Here is a 25,662-nt window from a genome sequence, read left to right on the forward strand (position 1 = left end):
CCATACTGTTCGAGCACAAAGCCTTTGACAAAAAAAACATTTAGTCTTCAATTTTATTATATTTAATCTTCAATTTATAAGGATCATCAAATTTGAGGATAAAGTTGTACATACCGCCTTAAAACTATGGAGTTCTCAAATATAATGTTAAATTTGATAATTTTTAACATGACACGAAAATAACAGATGAACAAATTAAAAATTTGTTTAATATTGATTGTGTATTTGTTAAACTTAACGAGTTGTGACGCGGATAAGTGTCAATTTACACTTATTCTAGCTATATCAAATATTATATGCATTGTTGCTTGTGTTCAATTGATTTTTGTTGATTTATGGCGCTTAATTGGTTAATATTTTTTCCATGGTGTTTTAATGCAAAATTTACAACATTGGATCTTTTTTTTTGTGTGTGTTTGCACAACCCAATGAAGGCCATGTGTTGCAAATGAACTGTTGGAGATAGATCAAAGAAGTACAAAAATGGCCTACAACATCAAATAAAGAGTTTAATTGCATTTTTTTAGAAGCAGAATTTACTTAGTAAATATTTTTAGAGAATAATTGTAAATTTTTATGGCTAATTTTTATGGCTCCCAAATCAAATAAAGAGTCGAATGAAGGGATTGTTGTTCTGTAATTAATTAAAGGGAAAAATGTTTTCAAAAAAAAAATTAAAGGGAAAATTTATTATCACCATGGCTCCATTAGAAAAAAAAAAATGTTATCAAAAAAAAATGTGAAAGAAAGTTGAGGCAACGCAGCAAGAGGTGATGGGGACATGACATTAGCTGTTCATCTTTTCTATTTCATAATCATTATATTCAATTCATTGCTTTATTAGTTAAACAAACGCACTTAGCTACTCTATTATAAACAATAACGAGTATGTACTAGCTAAGACAACCTCACCATTTATGCTTTGTTATATAAAAACTAAAGATCAAAATAAACTTTTGGATTTCGGGATTATTTTTGTGAGAATAATAAGAATATTGCGTTATGTATACTAGGTATTATAAAAATAAGATGAATTTCAGATTATTAATACAGGTAACTAGGTATTATAAAAATAACATGAATTCTTTCTTTTTTTCTATGAGGGGAATCCGCAGTCATTACTCAATGTGTGTAGGAAGATCTTGTACAATGAGCTTGACTGAGAAGTGTTGGCAAGAATCAAATTTGTAACATTCCAGTACAAAATCATGCCACTCACTTGATCACCCCTCTCGAGGCCAAGATGAGTTCTTTCTTTATCCCAAAATGAGTTCTTTCCTAATCATATGTTTGGGTGAAAGGAAAAAAAATAATGAAGTCACTATCAAAAAGTGCACACCGAGTAAATCATGCTCATGAAAAGATACATTGTATTAAAAAGACTGTGTAACAACCTCAACTGTAGACTAGAATACATCCTACTTGCTCGTATGGACTTGAGTCTAATTTAGTAGACAATATTTGAAACACGTTCTACTTACTTGGTTAGCTTTCGCATTTCTTAATCATACTTTTCTTAATGGCACTTGCGCACACCAAATCATCCACAAATCACGTCTTGAAACACGATCATCTCCTTCACTAATTTCGCACGAATTATAGTGTAGAAATCTTATTAGACCGAATGAAAACCCCGTAAAAGCGTGTTTACACTATCTCAATCCTCATTTTACAAAAGAAAATAAAGGTGGAGCCAGACAAGACAAAAAGTCCTCCGTAAATGCCGGAGATTACTGGAAAACAAAAATCCAAATGTCGGCTTCCCACTCTCTTTTACCCGTAGCTTTTGGGCTTGACTGGTACAAACCAATGAACCATCAAACGTAAAAGAAACTATGATATCTAGTCTAGCTAATATAAGGTCTGAATTTAGAAAATCATCAAGAGACTTTAATCAATCAAAAGAGACAAAGATCCTCTAAAAACAAACCTAAAATAGAAAAACAAACAAAAACAATGGCATCTACTACCTAGAAACATAGCTCCGAGGATTCTATGCAAAATGCAGAAGCTAAATAAAGAACAAAGTCATACACTCATACCTTTTCATTCAAGTCTATAGTAGCAACCTCTAAAGCCAACATAACCAAATATAAAGCAATTGCTCAAGGAATTCGAATTTGAAAATTACAACAAATCAGTACAAGTCCTAGAAAGATGATAAGAAAATTACTCTAGTTTGAGTGCTATTAAAATGTAATTATTTGGTTCAACACTCTAAAACTCGCCACGATGATAATAACAAAATATAATGCAGGATAGATTTAAGGCGACTCGCTGCCTCTTGGAGAGCCACGCTTTTCATTTTCTATGGGGCTTTCATTGTCCCTGGGGATAGGGCTATTGCTGCGACTGCGTTCATTTTCTTCAAGAGGGCTCATGTTCTTTTCATCATCATATCTACGGTCATCAGTTTCAGTTCCATCCTTGGGGCTTCGGTCATATTCTGAACCATTCACTGGTCTATTGTCCCGTGGGGATGGTGTGCCTCTTTCACGCGGGCTCCTATCATCAGGTGTGGGGCTATGATGTCTTCCTTTTGATGGTGGTGGGGAAGATTTGCGCTGCCTGGGACTCCTAGATCGTCTCTCCTCGTGATCAATGCTGCGCTCTCTCTTTGCAGGTGATCTGGATCGGCTGCAGAGAAAATAAATTTGTAAGAAAACCAGTACATCGAGTGGAGTGACTCAATGAAGTTGAGAGATATTATGGAGTAATATGTAAAGATTAACACTCCAACATCATGCATGTGGCAAAGATATAGATAACTCAGAATTAGATTATAGCAAATGGAATGTGCATATTTTCCACTTTTTCTGTTAAAAACAGAAACTCAGGTTAGTGCATCTTAACCAACAGAAGATTCCTTTCTCTAATCACTGTCAAGCCATCTAACAGTCATATTTATCTTCAGTACCTCCATATGGATATTTATATATTAACAACCATAACACATTAGATATATGAGGAAAAAAACAAAACATACAATGAATGCTCCTTAAATAAATAGTGAAGAAAAATATCATAATTAGCATGAAACCAAAATTTTAAAAATGATTGGAAATATTATAGATATCCAAGTAATATTCAAGAATGAAAATGAAAAGGTCGAAAAAGATAATAATTGTGCCAAGTATAAAACACTTGTAAGTTGTAACAGTGACTTCAAATCAAATGGATTAAAAATAATAATATAAAAAATAGGGTAATGAGGAGGTAAAAAAGGTAGAGGACCTGTAACTACGACCCCTGCTATAACTACGGCTTCGGCTTCGGTTCCTCCCACGGCGTGGAGGAGATGGTGATCGAGAATAACTTCGACCACGTCCACTGCAATAACAAATCAATATATCAGAACATCTGTCTAAATGATGCTAGTGAAAGAAAAAGAATGAGTGCACCTAAGATCATACCTAGTCTTTTTGGGACTGTCAGGACAATTTCTTTCTATATGACCTCGCTCCCCACAACGATAACATTTGTTCTTCCAGTCTCCAGCCTTGCAATCACGAGCCCAGTGGCCTTCAAGGCCACAATTGAAGCAACGCCCTGTTCCTGGAGCAGGACCACGGCCAGAATACTCACGAGATCCACCAGGCCCACGTGGCACCTATGTCGAAAATAAAGGAAAGCTAACAAACTTGGTAACAGCATTAACTTTTTTATTATTTTCTTATAAAAAAAAACATGAATTGGACATCTTCTAGCATGTGATGATAGCATAAACAATGAAACTACAGCAGACAGAATGGTAAAAAAAGACAAATAAAATTTCCCACTCAGAATTTACATTCCCAGGAAAGCAGACAGAATGAGAGACCCACATGGCCACAATAGGACCTGATTCCTGATGAGCCTACATTTCTTGTCACTTAAATCAAGAAAACACTCTACTTCATTAGTATATCCAATTATAATGATTAACAATGATTGCTTTCCAGTGACAATGTTGATCTTGGTGATAATAAATACGGAGTACTACAGACAATCATATATAAGACAGCCATTCAGCCAATGTCAATTTAGTACCACTTCAAGAGTTAAATCTTACCCCCTTGGCAATCTCCACAATGATGCGACTCCCATCAATTTCCCGACCATTTAGCCTATATATGGCATCATCAGCATCTCGAGGATCACTATATTCCTGTACATTGCCAGTTCAATGAAGCCACAGAAAAACGAATCTCAAATCATGAATAAAAATTTTAAAAACAGAAGGCAGTACTTCCCCATAGATGTAAGTGCAAACGCAATTCAAAAACAGCAAAGAAAGAAATGTGTACCACAAATGCATAGTCACGCTTCATATCCACATCTCGTACTCTGCGTAAATGGGTTCCAGAAACAGTAAGGCCATCAAGACATAACTACCAAAGGGTTGATACCTCGCCCCTCAAAGATGAAGTAAACACCACTTTGGGATTGTTGCCATTTCCATCAAAAAAAATATACAATAACACTATAGAAAGAATCGCCACTCTTTGCAAGAATATCAACTGATTCCACCAAGGGCAACCTCCCACCACATCCCTCCGGTTGGGCAAAAACATAGAAACCTTCAGAAACATCATTTAAGATAAAACTGAGACAAGTGGGACACTTTCTTTTCCTCAAATACATTTCGAATGAAAATGTCAATAGTGACAATGGGCTTCACAGTGACTTAGGTCCCCCACAAAAACCTCACACACTATAAAATCAACCCAAAAGAATCCTTAAGGCCATCATCTACATACTTGCAGTCAGCAAACAATATTATTATAGAGAAAGATTCGGACTTGAAGCCTAGTGGTGTAACTCTTGAGGTTTCCCCGAGGCCAAAACATGTGTACAGGTAATGGAATCTTATGACACTGCTATGAGCTCTAGCTCAACAATTAACGCTCAATAAGTAACCAAAACTATTAATTACCTCCCGTATTTGGCAAAGATGTCCTCCAAATCACGAGACCGCGTCCTGGAAGAGAGGTGACCAACATAGAGGCGGGATCCACCGTGACGATCATCATATCGCGGCATTTTCCCTAGAACAAAACAAGCAACCGACCTATTATTCCTCAAAAACAACACTTTAATCCAACAGTACTGCAAATCTGCAGCAGAACACCATGAACCTGGAACACTACACCCCGACGAATAAGAAAACGAAGACCTAAACGAAAGTCTGAAATTCAATAATTGTAGCTCAACGATATAAACCCATCGACGTACATAAATGCATAAAGAGAAGGATAAGGGAAGTACCAAAGCTCGGCGGCAGCCGTGAGAACCCTAGATTTGATTTTTCGGAATGAAAAGCAAATTGTCTAATCCTCTCGTCTGTCTCCGACTATTATACGCAGTAAAGTAGTCGTATTCTGTATGGGCCTTAGCCTTAACGGTTTATGGACCCAATGTCTTTTCTACAGTGGGCTTGGAGAGATAATGAGCCCATTTAATACGACTGCGAGTGGCAATTTAACAATGAGCAAATGTCAATTTTGGTCCTACGTATTAGGAAAATGATAGTTTTGGTCCACATATTTAATTTTTACTAATTTTCATCCACAACTATTATTTTAGTACCAATTTTCATCCACGATTATTATGTTAGTGTCAAAATTCATCACGAGGTCACCCATCCGTTTAAATCATATCGAAATATAAAATTTTGAAGGGTATTTTCGTCTTTTTAACTTAACATCCCAATTTGATCATGAATAAATGAATTTAAGCTCTAATAGAGATCCCAATTCGCAGTTCTCATTCACATCGTACCTTAGTTTGAGGGAGATAACTGCGAATTATGACCGATATTAGATCTTTAATCCATTTATTCATGCTCAAATTGGAATCTTAATTTGAAAATGACAAAAATACCCTTAATAATTTCATATTTCGGCATGTCTTAAACAAATGAGTGATCGATGTAATGAATTTTGGCACTAAAACAATATTCATGGATGAAAATTGGTAGTAAAACAATAGTTGTAGATGAAAATTGGTATGAATTAAACATGTGGACCAAAACTATCATTTTGTTAATACTCATGGGACCAAAATTGGTATTTGCTCATTTAACAATTGTTATACCATGGATCGGGTCCACTTTGCAAGGTTGACCCGAATCCAAAATACACAATTTACATATTGAATGTTCACAATTTACACACTTAATGTTCACAATTTGTCTTTTACAAAATTGTGAAAATTCAGTATGTAAATTGTATATTTTGGACCCGGATCCACCTTGTAAGGTAGACCTGATTCCATAGAATAATTTGCCGCAATTTAATGAGTGGGCCCCCAATCCGTGGAGCTTTGACATTCTTCTTTCAAATTTAATTTAGTAACACATTCATAACATCTCCTATATAATCTTTTGTGTTCTTTTTTTTTTGTGAGTAAAGAGGAGCTTCAGAAGCCCCATAATTATGAGAGCCTTCGTTGTCACACTATTGGCATCCCGAGGAAGAAGATTGCTCAAATCACTAGGCGGGAGGTCGAGTAAAGTTGTCCCCCAAAGATTACTGTGGCCCATATTGACTAAGAAATATGCGCATTGATTCCCTTCCCGAAGGACATGGCGGAGCTCGCAAGCGTGAAACCCTTCCATTAAGTAGTTGCAATCAAGGATTAAAGTATCCGCCTCCGGATTGGATCCGGAGTCGTTGTGTAAGGCATTGACCAAGGCTTCCGAATCAGATTTCACCACAAGGCTGCGAACCCTATGACTTTTGGCCATGAGAAGCCCCTCCCGGAGTCCCCATAATTCGACAATAAAGCTGCTTGTCACCCCAATTTTGGAGAAGAAATCCTTGATCCAAACGCCAAGGTGATCCCTGAGAAGACCTCCAGATGTATTTTTTAAATTATATTCTATTTTTTAAATTTAAAAAGACTACACAAATGTATTTAAAAACAAATGATAATTATTAAATGAAGATTTCAAATTAGTCAAAATATTTATTTATTATTTTTTTTTGAAACCAAACGAACCAAATATCATTAAGAACTCAAAATAGCATAAATACACAAGGGCGAGTGATTAATCCACAACCCCAGGACAGACGAGGAACCAATTGCCCGTGCAAGCACATGAGCGACGTGATTCACTGACCTCTTGATATGGTGAACCTTAATGTTCCCGATGTCACTAGCAATATGCAAGCATTGCTTCATAATCGACCCAACATAAGAAAAATCAAGATAACGGGAATTAAAAGCCGCAGAAACATTTAGACAATCAGTTTCTATGATTACATTATTTAGACCTACACTCTTGAGCCAATTTAACGCAGATGAGATCGTACGTAAGATGATCGTAGATGAAAACGCCGGCCAATGAACCATATATGATGATACACATGCACATACTGCGTGTATAAAAACGAAACCACATGTCGTGGAGGAAAGAGGATCGCAGTAGTGGGATGGAAACCGCCATAGTGGAATAGGAAAGTCCTAGAACGTTTGGGAGATACTCTCTAAGCATAACTCAGAGAGAGGCCACGTTTGCACACCTATTTATCACTCTTTAATCGTATCATTAATCATTAATAACTCCATAATCATAATTCAAAATTCAATTTGGTAATTTGTTTATTACACAATTGTATTCATTCTTTTAATCACATCAAATAAGTAAATACACTTTAGAAGTTCTTATTTAAAAGGAAAATACTAAAATTATCCATTCAAAAAGGGCAAATTATGCTGTGGAACCGTGTCCACCTTATCATAGTTGTGAATATAGAGTTTTAAAATTATAAACATAGAGTTACGGAGTATATAATTATGAACATAGAGTCTGTAATTATGAATATAGAGTTCAATAATTGTGAATATGAAGTTTAAAAACTATGAAAATAGAGTTTTATAATTATGAATATAGAGTTCAGTAATTATGAACATAAAGTTTTGTAATTGTGAATATATAATTTAATAATTGTGAATATGAAATTCAAAGACTATGAACATAAAGTTTTATAATTATGAACATAGAACCGTGTTTACCTCATGATTTCACAGCATAACAATTAGCACTAACCACGCAGACCGTAACCCAATTTAAATAAAGCTGAAATAAGAGGCAAATTTAGTTCTGATCCAAATTTTATTGGTTGATTAACAGACTAAGGCTGCATTTGATCAATCAATGAAACAGACCACAATCATTTGACCTACCAATATCAAATCATTACTCATTTTCATCCTTAAATTCCAATCAATTTTGAACCCCACACATGTTAATAATATGTAAAAAAAAATAAGAACAACCAGATTTATTAAGCTTTGTCAATGGTAATTTTAATTTCAGATATAGCAACAAAAAGATCAAACAAATTACACACATAAATGAATGTCGAAGAATGGACATATATACATAATTGCCTCTTATCCCAATTCCTATGTTTCCCTTCCTCATCATTGTTGCAAATTCTCCATAGTCAATTCGCCCATCCTATACAATCAAAATCCAAGTTCACATTCAACTCAAAGCAATCATAATCAATCTCATGCCACACGGTGTCGTAGTGATAAATCAGACAGTGATGAATGGCTAGAAAACTGCAGACATGCATCAGTAACAAATGACATGATGAATGTTGGGCGGAGGTCGGTAAGGGCCAAATCCAGCACCCTAGCTCTGGAAAACGTGTCACGGTAAAAGGAATAAAGTTGTGCCTTCGTTACTAGGTATAACTTTTGGCGTAGTGGTAAGCCCTTGATCCTAACGACCGAATTCAAGTCTCAGCAATAGCATTTAAGGCTGGCTGGTGCTGGGAGGGGGGATTGTGGGCGAATGCCAGTGAAAGGCCAAGTCCAACACCTGCAAATGGTGGTGATTTAATAGTGGCTAGAATTTCTTGCATTTTCAGAAGCATTCATAAAATACTTTCAGAAGTCTATGATGTGAGGGTGTGTATAAGTCTTCTAAGGTTTCATCATTTCATGCATTTTCAAGAGCATTCATAAAATATATGAGCACTTAAAGATGATATGATGCATGCTTACATGGTCTTATCAATTTCTTTGATTGTTTCCTCCAAAGAAGCGTCAACCGAACCAAAGTCTTTGCACGCCTGTTGAAGCTCATCAATGGTTATATACCTACTTCCATCCTTGTCAAAGTATGCAAAAGCCTCAAAGCCGCAAGCAAATTCTCTTCTCTTTCCATCTCGTTCAAGTGCAAAGTGGCAGCAAGAAATTCACCAGTCAAGATAAAGGCAGCATATATCTAAAACATTCACCAATCTATAAAGGCTGCATAGCTTTAGAATTTAGATATTTCATTTGACACCCAAACTATTAACATTCAACCAGTGGACAATAGCAAATAGAAAGATAGCCGAAGCATCAACAAGCTAAGCATATAAAACAGAGAAAGATTCGAACTGAGCAATCAAGACGAATGAAAGTCTGGTATCCTGCCATGTCCTAATATATCAGAACAATAGAAGTGTTAACATGTTCCATTAGAATTACTTAGTTCAAGACTTCAAGTAATTGGAAATTAGAATGGCAATATACAACTTAGAAACTTGATAACTCAACAAAAACTTGCAAAGCAATTTCTCAATCATGTTCTTCAAATCCAAAAAATCAAAGCTCATACCATGGATAACAGCACCTGCCCAAGTTAAGGTACTGTTTGGAAACACCTCAAATTGAAGGGTCTGAAGCATCTGCAGCACTGCTTGATAGTTGATACTCTTGCACCATCGCAATTGCCTTTATGTAAACTGCCTACATTATTTATCCATTATCCGTAAAACGATCAAATTGCACACAAATTAACATGACAACAAATCTTTATGCATAATCTCAAATCACAACCCTAATTTCCCCTAAACTCAATAAATAATCAAAACAACTAAATTTTGCATATACAGTACCAAATGCTTCCAAATAACCAATTTATACAAACCGCCGCTGCAACTTCAATTCATTTCTAAAACTTCAGCCCGCACAATTTAAACTAAATAAAAAAAATGTAGGAAAATAATGTCAAGGTGAAATGAAATTGATAATGGAAATGAATCAAAGCTAACCCATCTCTGCCATTCCGTTCAGTGAAGTAAAGCTTCCAGGCTACGTCTCTCCTTCACGTATAAGCCCCTCTTGAACAGAAATGATACAATTTCCATTACAAAAATAAAAATCAAGGCTTCATCTACATTCCTAAGTTTTTGATGAACAATGATACAACACAGATCTCATATCTGTCAAACACCAGGCAAAAGCACAAGTACATCAGAGTTCTCTACTCCATTTTTCCCCATGAAAGGCTCGCACAATTTCCCACATCGGAAAGAGATGAGGAAAATTTCTTCTTAATAAGTCCGCAGGTAGAAACTTTGTTCGCTGGGTTCGGTAGCGCGAGCCTGTAACCCAAGTGGGAGCATTAAGATGGTGGAACATTTGGCCTTACTTTAAAGGCTGGGCTTGGGGTGCAATATACTGGTCTGCCCATTCCAAGTGGTGAGTCCGGCCGTGGAGTCTCTGTGAAGGCGGAGGCCTCTCGGCCCTTAGATCGGAGGGCACCGCGTCAGGCTGGTTTCACAGAGCAGCGATCACCTCCTCCTCTCTGCAGTGGAAGGATAACAGGCCGCAGCACCTTCAGTCCGCTAGTGTCGATGGGTTGTCCAAATTGAACCACCATCTTTTTTCCGGTTGATATGAGAGCATCAAAATTTTTGCAAGGGCACCTTGATCTTCTTTCCAAGCATCTCAAGTGGTGTCATTTCAATCTCTTGGATGGGTTCATAGATACGGAGTATCTTTTTTGGAAATTTGTTCACTTGTACTATGCAATTATCTAATTAAATCAAATTAATAAACTAATTAATTCATACTAAACTATGCAGATTTTACTAATTTGATTATTAACTTACAATTTTACTTTTTATAGTTCACGAATGTACAAATCATACTTGATTCGTGTATTTGTATATCAAGACAAGATTTATTGTTAATAAACGATCTTTAAATTTGATAATACCCAATTCTATGTGTTCATACTATTCTTGCAAATGAAGATAAAATTGAAAAGAGCTAGCTATAAAATTACAATCCAAAACAATTCCCAAAAATAGATAATCGGATTAGTAGAGTATGACTTTCGTACTTAAATATAATGAGTTTGATTCTTACCAATATTTTATCAATTGAACTTGTTTTACAATATTTTTCTAACGGGGTTTAGAATACTTGATTTAAGAGTATGTAGAGTAGCATTGTGGCTGATTTGCAAATACGCAACAAAATAAAAATTCAACCTAAGCATAAATCATACCCTAAACTTGGGACGCAACTTTGGTGTCACTAGGACAAATAAGTGGATGACAATCCAAGTACAATTTGTATGGATAGGGACTATATTATGTAAAATTATAAGTTGATCATTTTTGTAAAAAACTGCATAGTTAAAAGATCATTTTCGCAATTAACAATCAAGAATCTTGTGGTGCAATAATACCAAGTTGTTCCCCTCTATGAGAGGTGATGGGTTTGAGCCTTAGTGAAATACTGAAGTATATTATTGATGTAATATATAGATTGTATATGTGGGTATACCCCCTTCATTATAATAAAAAAAATTGCTCTTTTTTCGTCCGTTTACTAACAAAACATTAATGACGAAATTTACAACTTTAGTATAGCTTAGAGACAAAAATTGCAATGCGAATAATAGCTTAGGGCCAGGAAAAGAAAATAATTACATTAAATATGTCTACTAGATCCGTGTAGTACACATGCTCGTTAGACGTTGTCGGTGTATACAACACGCACCACCAATCATATTTTTTTTCTCCGTAGAGACTCAACAACAATTCAAATTATGCATTTTTTTTATCCTCTCTTACTCTCTATTTTCTCTAATTCACTTAACAAAAAATCATTATTGACCTTGTTCTTAGTCTATTGAAAATTGGTGAATTGAATACACTTCAATAAATTGTGCACAAATAATTTTCCCGCACTCCCATCGATTTCCCTTTGTGCCCAAACAGAGCCTCCAAACACGACCCGACGAAGACAACGGGTTGAAATATTGTATACTCAATAATAAATAAACTCGAAAATGTAAATCAACAATAATACTGTGTATATGCTATGCACGCCCAATTTCAATACAGCAGTCGCATATAAATCAAATCCAAAGACCTCTTTCTGTATTCCTTCTGCATCGACGACCTTCTTCTGCTCCATTCACCGTTCCGTTTTGCAAATTCTCCGATATTCATATTCGCATACAGACAGTTTTCTTTTTGTTGTTTCTTTATTTGTATTTTATTTTTTCCTGTTGCTGTGTCATATCTTTTTGATACCTTTTTCGTCTCAATCTGCTGTTGTTAATACGCAAGGAAGAGGAGTTACTTGTTCGAGCTGATTTGTTACTGTTCTCTTTTACAGGTTAGATTTCTTGTTGGAAAAAGGGGATCAGTTAGGGTTGGAATTTGCATTTCTTGTACGTGTTTAATTAATTGATTTGGATTCTTCAGTTTTCTGCAGGGGATGTAACGAGGAGATGATGAATCAAGGACCCAAAGCTGCCGACGCCGCACCTACCTTCATGCCCAATTTGCAGGAGGTAAATTGTCAAAGTGTGATGCATTAGTGGCTGTTTATGCTTGATTTTAGTTGTCTTGTTATATGAATTGATTAGAGATTTAGAGGTTAATGATCTGACCGTGAAAGTAGAAACAAAGGGAAAATTCATGGGGGGGACTGTATTTTCTTGAGATGATTCTTTTAGGAAGATATGGCTTAAGTTTCAAGTAAAACTCACTCAATGAGGAAAATAATTGCTTAAATAGATGCAATTTAAAGCAAATACTTGCTGTTAAAGGTTGTTGGCAAAATGAGTTCATCCCGAGAGCTGTCAAATGCCATAACGGTAGTTGAGCTGTATATCCAAATGACATTGCCTAATCCCACTAAAATGGGATGGTGCTTTTTCCTCTTAATTCATCCCTGCCCAATTACAATGAAGTACTTCATCCTTCCATAACATAACAAACTTTCAGAAGGAACGAAGTACTACTCCTTTCAGCCTGATAAGTTTCAGTTCATGAATGGGATAAAGTTTTAATTAAAAAGTAATATTAAGCATTCATATACAACATAAAAGGACTTCCAGTATAATGTGAAATAGAGATATTTCTGCTTTCTAATTTTGTGTTAAACTGAGGGCCTGAGGGGAGTCACTGAGGACATATCCTCTTTTTGCTTGCAGAAAGAAATTTGCTATTTTTTCTCTTTGCTCTGATGCTTCCACTTGTGAGGTTTATAGAATTATAGATGCAATACTGGCCTTATTATATGCCTCTTTCTAAATATCTATTTGCAACCATGCATAAGTAGATTGTGAACATGACCTAAGAACAGACAAATAGACAATGATTTGATCATCTTCCTTTTAGGGACTGGGAAGCCAATGTCTTCCATATTTGTAAACCCAAATTGTATGCAGTCGAAGACTATAAGTATTGAACTTCAATTATTTCAATATTGCTGCAGATGCATTTAATTTGCTAATTGCCTATCACTGTTAATGCCATTCATTTTACATATGGGCTCTGAATGTATTGAATTTCCTGGTTGCCATATGCCAACTTAAAATTGCAAAGTGAAAATAGTAATGTAGAATTCTTAGGCCTGCTAATAGATCAGAAAAATATTTGTGCCTAGTGTGCTGAAGATGGAAACTTCTATTTGCAACTTGTCTTTTTCTTCTCTCGATATACTGCACCTGTATCTTTTGGTTTCATGGTGAAATTTGTGAAATGGTGCTTCCTTGGCCTTCAGCTTATTGGAGCTTTTCTGATCCAAAAAGCCATAAAGCTGGGAAGAATAGGTTTTCTTTACAAAGTTCTTATTTAAGAGGCTACCAGTCTCTTTTTTATGAAGCTCCAACTTGAGGATTCTTTGAAAAGCTCTTTTTGAAGAAGAGGAGGGTGTTTGATGAACTTTTTACTCTTTCAAAATTACCTCTCACATCCTTAAAAGGTCCACTGAAAAATGCGCGCGCGCGTGTGTTTTAAAAATAAATTCTTTCTAAAAGAGGTCATTTTGCCTCTTATCTCTTATTTGGGCCAAACATGCACTTGATATATTATATATGGCCATTCATTGTTTTAATGTCTGAATTATCTCTTCTAATGGTCAGAATCATCAGATTGTTGATGCAAGCCAACATTATGCATCGTCGTATTATGCCCCTCCTACCTCTGTAGCGGCATCATGGACTGCTCATGGAGTTGATAACTATGCCAGGGAGAATGGTGTTATTTCCAATCCCGGTTATCACCATGATCAACAAGCAAATACTACTTCTACAAACATCCAAGATGGATCAAGTGTGGCATCTACTAGTGCGGCCTCGAGTTCAGTAGCAGCAGGTGTTCCTCAAGATTACAGTAATTATTCCACTTATCCAAGCACCAATCCATATGGCTACAACAATGCGGGTTATGCAGCTTACTACAATGGCTATCATCAGCAGTCTAATCAATCATATGCTCAACCCGTAGGAGCATATCAAAATACAGGTGCTCCTTATCAGCCTCTTTCCTCATTTCAGAATACTGGATCTTATGCTGGGACTGCAAGTTATTCAAGCACTTACTACAATCCCGGTAATTATCAGACAGCTGGAGGTTACCCAAGTGGCTACAGTAATCAGTATGATCAATATGCAACATATCCTTCTCAGCAATATCATACCTACAGTTCAGATTCAGCTGCTGCCTATGGTTCTACAACTACGGTTCCTGCTTCACAACATCAGCAACAATATAACCAATGGGCAAACTATTACACTCCACCTCAGACAGAAGTCACCTGTGCTCCTGGGACAGAAAACCTTTCTGTTTCTAACTCATCTAGTTTGAGTTGTCCTATTCCTGGTGTGAGTGGCGGATACACAGCTGCAAACAGCCAACCACCGGCACCTCATGCTCCATCTTGGAAACCAGAGTCTACTACATCTGAATTGCCTACGGTGCAGGTTTGGTGTTGTCTTAGTGTGCTGTTAACAAGAAATATTTAAACTATCAATTGAAATTTATGCATGCATAAGTGAGTGTTTCTAACATGTTTTCTGTGTTTTTACTTTTAAGAAGTGCATGTCCATTCATACCATGTAACTAATAGGAAAGGTGAATAGTAATGTAACTTGTGTCTTCTTTTGTTGTAGGATTTTTTTTTGGCCTCGGGGTGGGAGTGGGGTGCTGCTCTGTATTAGTCTAAGAAATTACTCAAATTAGAAAGACATCATAAGTGTTTGACTGTTTGTCTAACTTGCATGTCTGGAGCAAGCCTTATGCTGAGTGTAACAAAATTTAACCAGCCAAACAACTTAACTATACCAGTAAGAACTTCAATAAAAATGTATGTGGTAATGCACACGGTTTTGCATCAAGTGGGACATGGGGTGAGCACACAACGAACAGGAATCTTCAGATTCACTTAAAATCATGATTGCTGTTAGTTAACAATTTTAGGTTTCTATTTCTTTAGTGAAGCAAGTATGGTTTGCATTGCCAATCTGGCATCACTGCATCAGGTTACTGATGCTTGATACTTCTTCAATGGCTTATTTTTATGACACTTAAGTTTTTTATTCTCAATATCATCATCAGCATCATCATCATTATCATTATTATTTTGAAATTGATGTTACAGTAACTTTTAATTAAGGATGAGAACATTTGGAATTAGTTTGTAAGTGTACTAGTGTAGAGGGAAGCTTTATTACTTTTAGGTTACTGGACTTGTTATTATATTAAAATTTTAAGTCAGTAGCTGATTGACTGATTCTTCTTTATTTGGTGCTGTAGTTTTTTGAAAGTTGACAGATATCTTTCTCTATTTATTTTCCAATTACTTTTGTACATATACTATTATTATTTTTTATATATAGGCACTTTGGATTCAGTTCTCTTTGTGTTTCTTTTGACCAGTCTACTGTAGTTAGTGGCAATGCCCATGATAGTTATTGGAACCATTGGGCTCCAGCTTTCCAAAATCAACAATCTAGTTCAGTGCAACACCATGTTCAGAATCCATCAGATGTAGCTCCTACTTATGAAAGCATTCAAAATCAACCAAAAACCCCAGGTCCTCCAGGACCTAATTTTCAGTATCCAACTTCTCATCAAATGCCTTCTAGTTATCAAACGCCAATGCAAAACATTCATCAGACTGTTCCACAAACAGTTCCACCTGAAGAAACGCACAGGGTAAGCAAATTGCAGATTCCAACAAATCCTAGAATAACTTCAACTTTGGGTGTGGGTTTACTGAAAACCGATAAGGATAGCTCTGCAACTACTGCAGCTGAAAAACCAGCCTATGTCAGTGTTTCTTTGCCTAAACAGAATGAAAAGGTGTCATCTGAAGGTTCTGATTCCATTCTCAAGGTAAACTTCTCTCTCTCTCTCTCTCTCTCTCTCTCTCTCTCTCTCTCTCTCTCTCTCTCTCTCTCTCTTTAATTGATTATTTTGATAAAATATGGATTTTTATTTATATACTGGTGTAAAGGACAGTTTAAAATGACCTAAGATGATCATTTCCTGTGTTTTAATCTTCTAAGTTTTGAAATTTTGCCGTACCTTCTCTCCTTGATGAGTGTTTCAATTTCCTAACATGCTTGTGCTGGTATCAGCAGTTGGCTTGGGTTGTCTTTTGCTAGGGTGTAAAAGGGCAGTATTTGAACAAAGTGTGCTTGAGCTCAGCTCTTTTAGCTTTCAAAGTGTTCAAACTCATTTGTTTAGGAACCAAGCTTTTAACATTGTGTTCAAGCTTGGTTCATTCAATGTTCGTGTTCATTTGTGTTTGTTTCGTTTAACTTAAATGAGCTTGTTTATGAATAACAGCTCTAGCTTGTGTTCACAAACAAATGAGGCTCTGTTACCTAACTTCTTCACAAACAAGCTTGTTTATCATTTGTGAACAAATATAATAGGAAAAAAACACCTAATTAACAAAAGATTCAAAATATTGCAAATAAACAAATGGTTAAATGAGTATCTAAACAAGCTTCTTAGGTAATGAAAATGAGCATGGTTGTGAACATAAACAACATGAATAGTTAGTTTATTAAACGAACTTCAAAATTTTACCTAAGTGCTCAACAAGTTAACTGGTTCACTTGCTCCTCCATGGATCTTTGCATTCTTCCGCTAGATATTGAGGACACATATTTTACAGAGTGAAACATAAGTTCTGGACTTCAGTAACTTCTACAAAGTTCATTTTGTCTTATCTGAAGTACATCTGTAGTTTATTATACACCTTGCTTGTGTTTTGCACCCATGCATGGGGAAGGCTGTATATTTTACCTTATCATCATTCTGTTAACTAATTGACTAAAATCTGAAAATGGTTGAATGCACTCTCTTGTTTAACAAGCCCTTTGGAGGGGACAATCACCTGGCACAAAAGTAAAAAAGAAATGAAGGAATTAAACAAATACCATTAAAAAATAATGTAAATCCTGATTGTTATTATTGAATGCATTTATTAAGAATGTGAATTTTGGTATTTCTTGCTTCTTTAATTTTTAATTTTAATTTTTTTTTTTAATACAAGAGGCAGTGAGACTCCACTTGGGGTCTTCTTTCAAAATCTATGCATTAATGAGTTGTGCTGTCAACATTTCTATTGTGCTGATTGTGTTGTTTTTGATTTACAAATATATTATATATATATATATATATATATATATATATATATATTTTTTTTTTTTATAAAAAGGAATATTTCTGGTGCACCGGCTAAGATAATGGACAAGTCTTACTACTTTATAACATAAATATTCTTATTTGCAGCATGGTGCATTTCCAAAGTCGTTGCGGGGTTATGTGGAAAGAGCTTTAGCTCGCTGCAAAGATGACTCTGAAATGGCATCTTGCCAAGCTGTCATGAAAGAGGTATTCAGTCTATAACATTGAAGCTTTGCTTCTGACTGTTGATTTTGGAAACCACTTGCTTCTGTCAACTGTCATGGGTACATATTTGCCATAGATCTTCACATTACTCCACAAATGGACAAATATGTTAGGTTGCAATTTTAACTATTTGCTCCTATCCATTTGTACCCCTGAACTAAGTCATCTTATTTTTTATGGCACAATCTCAAATTCGTGATAAACTCAAGACTGCTAGAAATTTTGCACAGAGTTTGTACTGGTGCATGACTACCCTCTTATCTGAAAGAAGGATCTTTCCAATTAACTCAAATGAGTATCCTTTCTATGATAGTGTAATTGATATATTAGTACTCTGGCTTGGTGCAACAATAATCAATCCAAAATTTCTCATCTCTATTTTTTTGAGGAATACTGAGTTCTAGTGCCATAGGTAAATTCACAATAATTTATTCATTTATTTTCCTTCATTTCCTTTGAACTGTATTGATGATATGCTTGCATGATTCACTTCCTTTACTTTTGATATGCCACAACTACTTGTTCTGAGACCTCTGGATGGCAGTTGGCTCTTCTCATTTCTTTCTTTAATCAATAGATGACTAGATATACTTCCCAATGTGTTATTTGCCTTTTTTCCTTGAAAAACCCAGGAAATTATTTTTCCTTGATTTTGTTGAGTTGCTTCAGAGCTGTATTCTTTGATCATGGCTCATCTGTTGTCACCAGAGATTCATTATTGCACCATTAACTACTAATCTGTAATAGTGTCTGTACCTTTCAGATCATCTCGAAAGCTACTGCTGATGGCACACTTTTTACAAAAGATTGGGATACTGAACCTCTTTTCCCCCTGTCCAATTCAGATGGAGTTAATAAGGAGTATGTGATCTCAATATCTTTGATCTTTCTAAATTCACATGTATCATTTATCCTTTTGCGTGTACATGCCAGTTCATTTCTATGGATGTTAAAAAAGGATGTACTATGAAGAAGTCACATCCTGACATGCCCGACCTATGCACACCACTTGCTCAACATGCTTTTTATATTTATATTAATTTTTCAATTTTGTGTTTATAATGCTAGATAATGTCAGCTTGATGATAGAATTAAGGTTTCATTAATGAGGGACATTTACAATCAACCTTGAACATACAGACCCCTATTGGCCTCACACACACACACACCAGGCAGGGTTAGTGTACATGGGATTTAAACCTAAGCTAAATGTTTGGGAAGCAATGGGCTTTACCTACCACTAGGCTGAAGTACTAAACCCACCCAATGACCGCATAAAGACCTACATATTTGATAAGTTTGAAACTACACTAGGACCTATTTTTGGCATATGAATAATTTTCACTCTTCAACTGAAAATCCTTGTAATAATATCATGTCATCCCCCCAAGCTTTTGTGACAAACATCACACAGATTACTAGAACAAAACAGAAGCTCCCCCTTTATGTAATCACGCAATGTGATGAAAACTATATTCTTGCATTAGATAGTCCCTCAAAAATTCTGAATAGGTAATCAGTGAAGAGTGATATGCTAAACCCAAAGAAAGCAATAAGAGAAAGATCTCAGAAACGGGATGCAATTTAGGAGTTGTTTCAATGGCTTGATTGGCATAATATTGTAGGACATGCAAATATGCAATGAATATACATTTTATAGGGGTTTGCTTAAGTTGTCTAAGATAATGTGGAGAGTTTAAAACACAGAAAGGATATTGAAAGATAGTATTTAATATGTAAGACCAATTTTAAGCATTATTGAAAGGCGTGTGTGCTTGTTTGGCCCAACTTATTTTGGAGCTTATCCACTCCAAAAGTAGAAATTGATCCAAAGATCCAAATACTAAAAATTTAAATAGGTTTGTTAGGCTTGGCAAGTTAGGCCAAACAAGTTCTGTGAATCAAATAGAAAACCATCATGATTGAAGGGAAAGCAAATAAGTTATAAATTTATAATTGTAGAGAAACCTATAACTCAATATTGTCATTTGATAACAATGACTGATTATCAATTATCATAGCACTATCAAGTTATACTTTCCAAGTTGGTTCCACCCCAAAATGGCAATAAAGTGGTTAGGGAATAGGGATTAACTGAATGAATGGGCAATAAAGTGGTTAGGGGTGAAGCAGAAGATGTAAATACAACTTGAGGAGTTACGCCCAATCATGAACTAATGGGCTTTAAAAGTCAGAACCAGAAGTTCTGAAATACTCCGTATTAAATGGCTCACATTTCCGTAGGCTGTTATTCACTCGACTAAATCATATTCGTTATAGGGATTCCTATTGCTAAAGGGTCTGAGTGTTCTTTTCCCGCAAAGCCTTCTGCAGCCTCAAAGTTGATAGAGAAGCTATTACTTCAGTTATAAGCCTTGAGCCATCCAGTGTAGAGGGTGATATTCAGTCTGTTTAATCTGTGACTTATTTTGCAGGGGTCTATTCTTTTCTACTTCAACTCCAAATTCAAAGTGTAAAAGAAGTCCTAGTAGGCGATTCAAAAGTCGATGGGAGCCTGTGCCAGAGGAGAAACCTATTGACAAACAGGAATCTGTAACTCCTAATGCTATAAAATATGGAAGTTGGAATAAACAGGTATTTGTTTTACCCAAACAAACATACAGAATGCAATTTATTTCTTTTTATTGACTCACATTTGGTACTTCCTCTGCACAATGTCAGGGATTGATATCCTACTATACAACACCGTTTTCTTTTCTTATTCAAATTTGATATACAGTTGAGATCTAGATCCTTTCCTATCTTCCCTATTTTCTACCATAATTTAATCCAATCCAAGTCTGATCCTAGCTAAATCCCTATACCTGCAATTAAAAGAAGTCCTTAGATCATCTCCGATGGGATTTTTTACATGGGTTTTTACTTGTGTGGAGGAAAGAGAGTATGATATGGCATAGGAGAGAGGGGTTTACCTGCAATATACTAGTTTTTCCTGGGTTTTCCGGAAAAGTTAAAAAAACAAAAACAGAAACTGCACACCCAGTTCATTGTTGTGGATGCTCTTATTTGAGTTTGTTATATGCTCACATCACGGGCAAGAAAACATAAGGAAAAAAGAACAAAGAATAATAGTTGGAAAAGGAAAAGAAGAAAAGATTGGTTTGCTTGAGACCCAAAACTCCCTTAGACCCTTTTTAGGTTTGGATTTCTCCTTCCATTATTCTAAATAACACTCCCTTTTATAGGGCTGATTACAAAGATTCCTAAACTAAGAAACTAATAAGTTAAATAGCTATTTACTAGTTTCTTAATATCTAAACTATGTAATGTAATGGTAATAAAATAAGACTTCCTAAATAATCATGGCCCTAGCATGTTTCAGAGTTGCAGATTCTTATAGTCTAGTCTGAAACTGGTACCCTTTTAGCCCAGTTGATTTATACAATTGAATACCTGTCTCATTCAGGACTATTTTCTGCAGTTTTCAAATGAAAAGACAGAAAGCAAGATGCATCGTTTAGGTAATGTGAAATTTTCCTTATCAGAGCAGAAAGTCTCCAGCACAGATACATTGAGGGCAGCTAAGAGGCAGCGTCTTGGAGAGAATCTGAATGCAGCTGATAATGGCGAAGCATCCAGTGATAGTGATAAGGAAGAGAGTTTAACTGCATATTACTCTACTGCAATTACACTTGCTGATTCACCAGAGGAAAGAAAGAGACGAGAAAGTCGTTCAAAGCGTTTTGAGAAGGGACATGGAAATAAAGCAAAAAACAACCACATTAAAACAAAGAGTGTTGGAGCTGGAAATTTATATTCTAGACGGGCAACTGCATTATGGCTTAGCCGAAGTTCTGAGGAAAGTGGTAGCAAAGCTGTTGAAGATATTGACTGGGATGCTTTAACTGTCAAAGGAACCTGCCAAGAAATTGAGAAGCGTTATTTACGCCTTACCTCTGCACCTGATCCTGCTACAGTATAACTCTTAATCTTTTCTGTTGGATTTTTTGATTGGAAGAGAGAACATCTGACATGTTGGATGATGGGTTACAGTGATGCAACATGTTTGATTTTTTAGAAATTATTTTTAACTGAGTGTCATTTGCAGGTAAGACCTGAAGAGGTGTTGGAGAAAGCTCTACTTATGGTTCAAAATTCTCCAAAAAATTACCTCTACAAATGTGATCAATTAAAATCTATACGGCAAGATCTTACTGTACAACACATTCATAATGGGCTGACAGTCAGGGTATATATGTTTGGCTATGTTTGTCTGGTCCACTTTCTTCATTAAAACCATATTTTCACCTTGTTAATATTCTGATATCATTGAGCAATCACTTTCTAAGCATTGACAGTCTGTTCTTCAAATATAATGCTTTATCTTTATTATTTTGTTTAACTCTTTTGGTGAGATTTGTTGAAAATTTCTGTGGATGCCTGCTTATTTCAGGTTTATGAAACACATGCTCGATTAGCAATTGAAGCAGGGGACTTGGCAGAGTATAATCAGGTTTGTACATTCATATTTACTAAGGAATTATTGTTATTATATTTTTTTTGGGTGAGGGGCTCTTATTTTATTTTTATTCATTGTTGAATTTCATTTGTTTAATTCCTTGACTTTTGCTGGGCACAATTTAATTTTGCCAATGAGAATTTAGAAGATGATCTGCAACTGTAGATAAAATTTGTTAGGGATATTATTGATTATTCATCTATATTCACTTATTGTTATATTGTAATATATGTGTGTGTTTGTGAATCAGTAACCTTAAATCTCTCCTTTTTTTTTTTTTTTTTTTTTTTCCCAAATTTTTAATACTGTCCTGACCTTGGATTTTGCAGTGCCAATCGCAACTGAAAACACTCTATAGTGAAGGAATTAGTGGATGTAATATGGAATTTGCGGCATATAATTTACTGTGTGCACTTTTGCACTCCAATAACAAGAGAGATCTCCTATCAGCAATGTCAAGGTCAGTGACCTTGTTGTGTTGGATTTTGTGTAATTTTTATTTAATTGTCTTGAACCTGTCAGAATATTCTGTTATAAATTCAATATTTAACTGAATAGATGCCACCATTTTTTACTTGCCTGTCATCTCACTCATGAATGCTTGTCTCTATGGAACTATCATTTGGTTCCAGCAATTCTTTACCTTCTCTGTTATCTTTATCCTTCTATTTTGTTTTATTTATACTCTGGAAGTAATTGGTTGGTGTTCTCTTTTTGGAGCATTTATTTGTTATGTAGTTCAATTCTCTTACCATGCTTCATCTTGTATAGTAAACTGATCTGCAAGGCATAAAATCGAATGTGTAGAAGCTTATATTATCTTATACATGGTTGGGTAATACTGCAATCTCTCATGGAGTCATGGTGACTTAAGAGTTCCCATGTAGTTGCCTGGTTCTGCTTATTAGGTAGAGACACTGAACATGATATTCTCAGTTATATGAAGCCTGTAAACAGGCCAATCATGATCGATCGGGTAAATTGGATTACAGGACTTGGCTCCAAATTATGACATGTTTTCTACTTTTCAGTTACACACGCAAAAGATTTGGAGCATCTTAGGAACCAACTGTTTTACATATTTATATTCTTCCCCTTTACTTGTAGCCCGATGAATGATGAATACTGTCAAAGTTGTGTCAAACTGTGTGTAATTTACTAGCAAAATAGAAGATTCGGTAGATTGTTCTATGCTTCTTTGTTTGATTGTTCTTTTGGATTATTTTAGGAAGAGTAGAACTACAGAAGTTCTAAGAAAATCTGTACACACAATTTAGTGCTTTATTTTTGAGTTCATCACTTCATTGGGGATCACGTTCTTGTTATGCACTGGTCTCTGCTTGGATTTCTTCTTATGAGGACCTGGTATATTAATATATCTATTGTCCATTGTTATCAGATTATCATCTGAAGCTAGAGAAAATTCAGCTGTTAAGCATGCTCTTTCAGTCCGTATGGCTGTGGCCTCTGGAAATTATGTTCTGTTTTTTAGACTGTATAGGACAGCTCCAAATCTTAACACCTGTCTCATGGGTACATGCTCTCATCGATTATTTACATTGCCTCCATTATCATGCAACTATTATGCTGTACAATTTCTCAGCATTGGAAGTAATATACACCTGGTTGGCTGCAGATCTTTTTGTTGAAAAGATGCGGTATGCTGCTGTAAGATGTATGTCTCGTTCATATCGTCCTACAGTTCCCGTCCCATACATTGCCCAGGTTTTAGGGTTTGCTAGTATTTATCCCACAACTGATGCCAGTGACGCAAAGGAGACAGATGGTGTGGAAGAATGTTTGGAATGGTTGAAGGCACACGGTGCATGTCTTAGTTCAGATAATTCCGGAGAAATGCTCCTTGACGCAAAGGTATGTTTACCTTTTCTATTCATTGCAAAAAGGTGCTACCAATACCAGTATTTTGAGGTACTCAGATCCTTCCTATCTAGCTTATCAATAAAATCGTGTCAAAATCAAATCAACTTTGGTCTGTGCATCACTATCAATGGTGATGATAGGTCATAGGTAAATTTCAATGACAACAAAATGTCCTTTTAGATAAGGAATTATGGAGTAATATTTTGGACAACAATTTTTTTTTATTCAAAGACCAGAGTTCTTTTGCATTATTATTATTATTATTTTTGAAAGCAAATGAACTTTTTTTTTTCTTGCTTCCTCCTCCCCACCCCCCCCCCCCCCAACCCACCCCACCCCACCCCCAACCCACACACACAAAATGCATATCCATAAAAACCTGTTACTGCAGATATGCAACTATAAAAAACTATTTTCTGTGAGTAGTTTATTAATTATTATGCTAAAGATTAAAATAAACTGTCGTAGATTAGTTAGTTTTGCTAAGCTTCCAATTATAGATTATGATTATGATGTTATACCAGTCATAAATTATTGGTTTAAATAAACTATGAAGTGCTGTAAGTTTCATAGTCTATTTTTAAAATAACCTTAAACCTTAAAACTGGATTACTTATTCCATTATCTTTCCGATTAAATAGCTTTTACCAAACCTACCTGTAATGATTCTGGTGGTCTTAACTCAACCGAATGCTTAATTTTGCAGACGTCTGCATCTACTCTCTTCATGCCAGAACCTGAAGATGCTGTGTCCCACGGAGACGCCAGTCTTGCAGTTAATGATTTTCTAACGCGGAATCTTGCTTAGGAAATCCAATTTTATTCTACGACACAGATTGATTGCCAAACATTCGAAAAGAAGCTGCAGCGTGGACGTGCGATTGCAGACTTTGGCAAGAAAGTTGCAATGCAGAAAGTTGATTGGGAATTTGGACCATTTCATGAAAAGATCACAAGTAACAGACTAACAGTACTGATGCCAATTGATTGCGAGTTCTCAACTGTATGAAGCCAGCCAGATTCCAAACTGCACGACTTTGGGCACCCCTTAAGATGCTCTTTTTAGTGTTTGGGTGTGCTGAATTGAATAGCTTGATCTAGCTTGCAGTACTTCCAGTGATATTGTTATAGTTGGTAGAATTTCTCATTTTTAAGTGAAAAGAAAAAACAATTTAGTCTTTACGTATAGTTGCACCTAAATCACAAGCAAAACTGGTTCTTCATTCCAGTATTGCTTATTTATTAAATGGTTATTGATTTGATTTCGAATTGATTAAATTAACTTTAAAATAATATGTGCAAAGTTCATGTATAAAACTTGTCCACATAAGGTGAAAATGCTCACCTCCAAAGGCCTTT

The 25,662-nt window shown here is 35.7% G+C and overlaps 3 protein-coding genes across 9 annotated transcripts; 1 reads left to right on the top strand and 2 right to left on the bottom strand.

Annotated features, from left to right (window-relative positions):
- Positions 1 to 2,016: 2,016 nt before the first annotated feature.
- LOC109186606 (serine/arginine-rich splicing factor RS2Z32-like) lies at positions 2,017 to 5,325 on the bottom strand. Of its 2 annotated transcripts, XM_019336663.1 has the most exons (7): positions 5,248 to 5,325; positions 4,916 to 5,027; positions 4,287 to 4,326; positions 4,052 to 4,147; positions 3,414 to 3,610; positions 3,235 to 3,330; positions 2,017 to 2,637 (listed from the first exon to the last, which is right to left on the bottom strand). In XM_019336663.1, exons 2-7 carry the CDS (start codon positions 5,020 to 5,022, stop codon positions 2,265 to 2,267), a joined length of 909 nt encoding a protein of 302 aa, XP_019192208.1. In that variant the 5' UTR covers positions 5,023 to 5,027; positions 5,248 to 5,325; the 3' UTR covers positions 2,017 to 2,264. The 2 variants fall into 2 exon arrangements, with proteins under 2 accessions (XP_019192208.1, XP_019192209.1); XM_019336664.1 differs by lacking the exon at positions 5,248 to 5,325 and having other exon boundaries at positions 4,287 to 4,559; positions 4,916 to 5,024.
- Positions 5,326 to 8,250: 2,925 nt separating this feature from the next.
- LOC109186193 (calcium-dependent protein kinase SK5-like) lies at positions 8,251 to 10,631 on the bottom strand. 4 transcript variants are annotated; one of them, XR_002055103.1, is made up of 3 exons: positions 10,038 to 10,631; positions 9,001 to 9,732; positions 8,251 to 8,815 (listed from the first exon to the last, which is right to left on the bottom strand). XR_002055103.1 is itself a non-coding variant. In XM_019336121.1 (3 exons), exons 1-3 carry the CDS (start codon positions 9,669 to 9,671, stop codon positions 8,410 to 8,412), a joined length of 270 nt encoding a protein of 89 aa, XP_019191666.1. In that variant the 5' UTR covers positions 9,672 to 10,631; the 3' UTR covers positions 8,251 to 8,409. The 4 variants fall into 4 exon arrangements, 2 of the variants coding, with proteins under 2 accessions (XP_019191666.1, XP_019191665.1); XR_002055104.1 differs by having other exon boundaries at positions 9,001 to 9,240; positions 9,602 to 10,631; XM_019336121.1 differs by having other exon boundaries at positions 8,251 to 8,446; positions 9,001 to 9,163; positions 9,602 to 10,631.
- A 1,376-nt stretch (positions 10,632 to 12,007) lies between these two features.
- On the top strand, positions 12,008 to 25,562 carry LOC109186681 (SAC3 family protein A-like). Of its 3 annotated transcripts, none has more exons than XM_019336777.1 (14): positions 12,008 to 12,402; positions 12,492 to 12,580; positions 14,159 to 14,998; positions 15,954 to 16,412; positions 17,823 to 17,924; positions 18,706 to 18,803; positions 20,378 to 20,537; positions 21,370 to 21,879; positions 22,012 to 22,152; positions 22,357 to 22,416; positions 22,752 to 22,882; positions 23,822 to 23,955; positions 24,059 to 24,294; positions 25,010 to 25,562. In XM_019336777.1, exons 2-14 carry the CDS (start codon positions 12,518 to 12,520, stop codon positions 25,109 to 25,111), a joined length of 3,036 nt encoding a protein of 1,011 aa, XP_019192322.1. In that variant the 5' UTR covers positions 12,008 to 12,402; positions 12,492 to 12,517; the 3' UTR covers positions 25,112 to 25,562. The 3 variants fall into 3 exon arrangements, with proteins under 3 accessions (XP_019192322.1, XP_019192323.1, XP_019192324.1); XM_019336778.1 differs by having other exon boundaries at positions 12,502 to 12,580; XM_019336779.1 differs by having other exon boundaries at positions 12,012 to 12,402; positions 21,385 to 21,879.
- The last annotated feature ends 100 nt before the right edge of the window (positions 25,563 to 25,662 follow it).

Source organism: Ipomoea nil, unplaced genomic scaffold, assembly GCF_001879475.1.
Source record: "Ipomoea nil cultivar Tokyo-kokei standard unplaced genomic scaffold, Asagao_1.1 scaffold1407, whole genome shotgun sequence".
Taxonomy (NCBI): domain Eukaryota; kingdom Viridiplantae; phylum Streptophyta; class Magnoliopsida; order Solanales; family Convolvulaceae; genus Ipomoea; species Ipomoea nil.

Coding starts and splice junctions, on each gene's coding strand:
- LOC109186606 (XM_019336663.1), bottom strand. CDS start 5,022: ATGCCGCGATATGATGATCGTCACGGTGGATCCCGCCTCTATGTTGGT. Junction 3,611..4,051: donor TTGTGGAGATTGCCAAGGGG/GTAAGATTTAAC, acceptor TTTTCGACATAG/GTGCCACGTGGGCCTGGTGG. Junction 2,638..3,234: donor AGCAGGGGTCGTAGTTACAG/GTCCTCTACCTT, acceptor TTTTCTCTGCAG/CCGATCCAGATCACCTGCAA.
- LOC109186193 (XM_019336120.1), bottom strand. CDS start 9,671: ATGCTTCAGACCCTTCAATTTGAGGTGTTTCCAAACAGTACCTTAACT. Junction 9,164..9,601: donor GGCAGGTGCTGTTATCCATG/GTATGAGCTTTG, acceptor CACTTGAACGAG/ATGGAAAGAGAAGAGAATTT. Junction 8,816..9,000: donor AAAGAAATTGATAAGACCAT/GTAAGCATGCAT, acceptor CACCATTTGCAG/GTGTTGGACTTGGCCTTTCA.
- LOC109186681 (XM_019336777.1), top strand. CDS start 12,518: ATGATGAATCAAGGACCCAAAGCTGCCGACGCCGCACCTACCTTCATG. Junction 22,153..22,356: donor ATAATGGGCTGACAGTCAGG/GTATATATGTTT, acceptor TGCTTATTTCAG/GTTTATGAAACACATGCTCG. Junction 22,883..23,821: donor CTCCTATCAGCAATGTCAAG/GTCAGTGACCTT, acceptor CATTGTTATCAG/ATTATCATCTGAAGCTAGAG.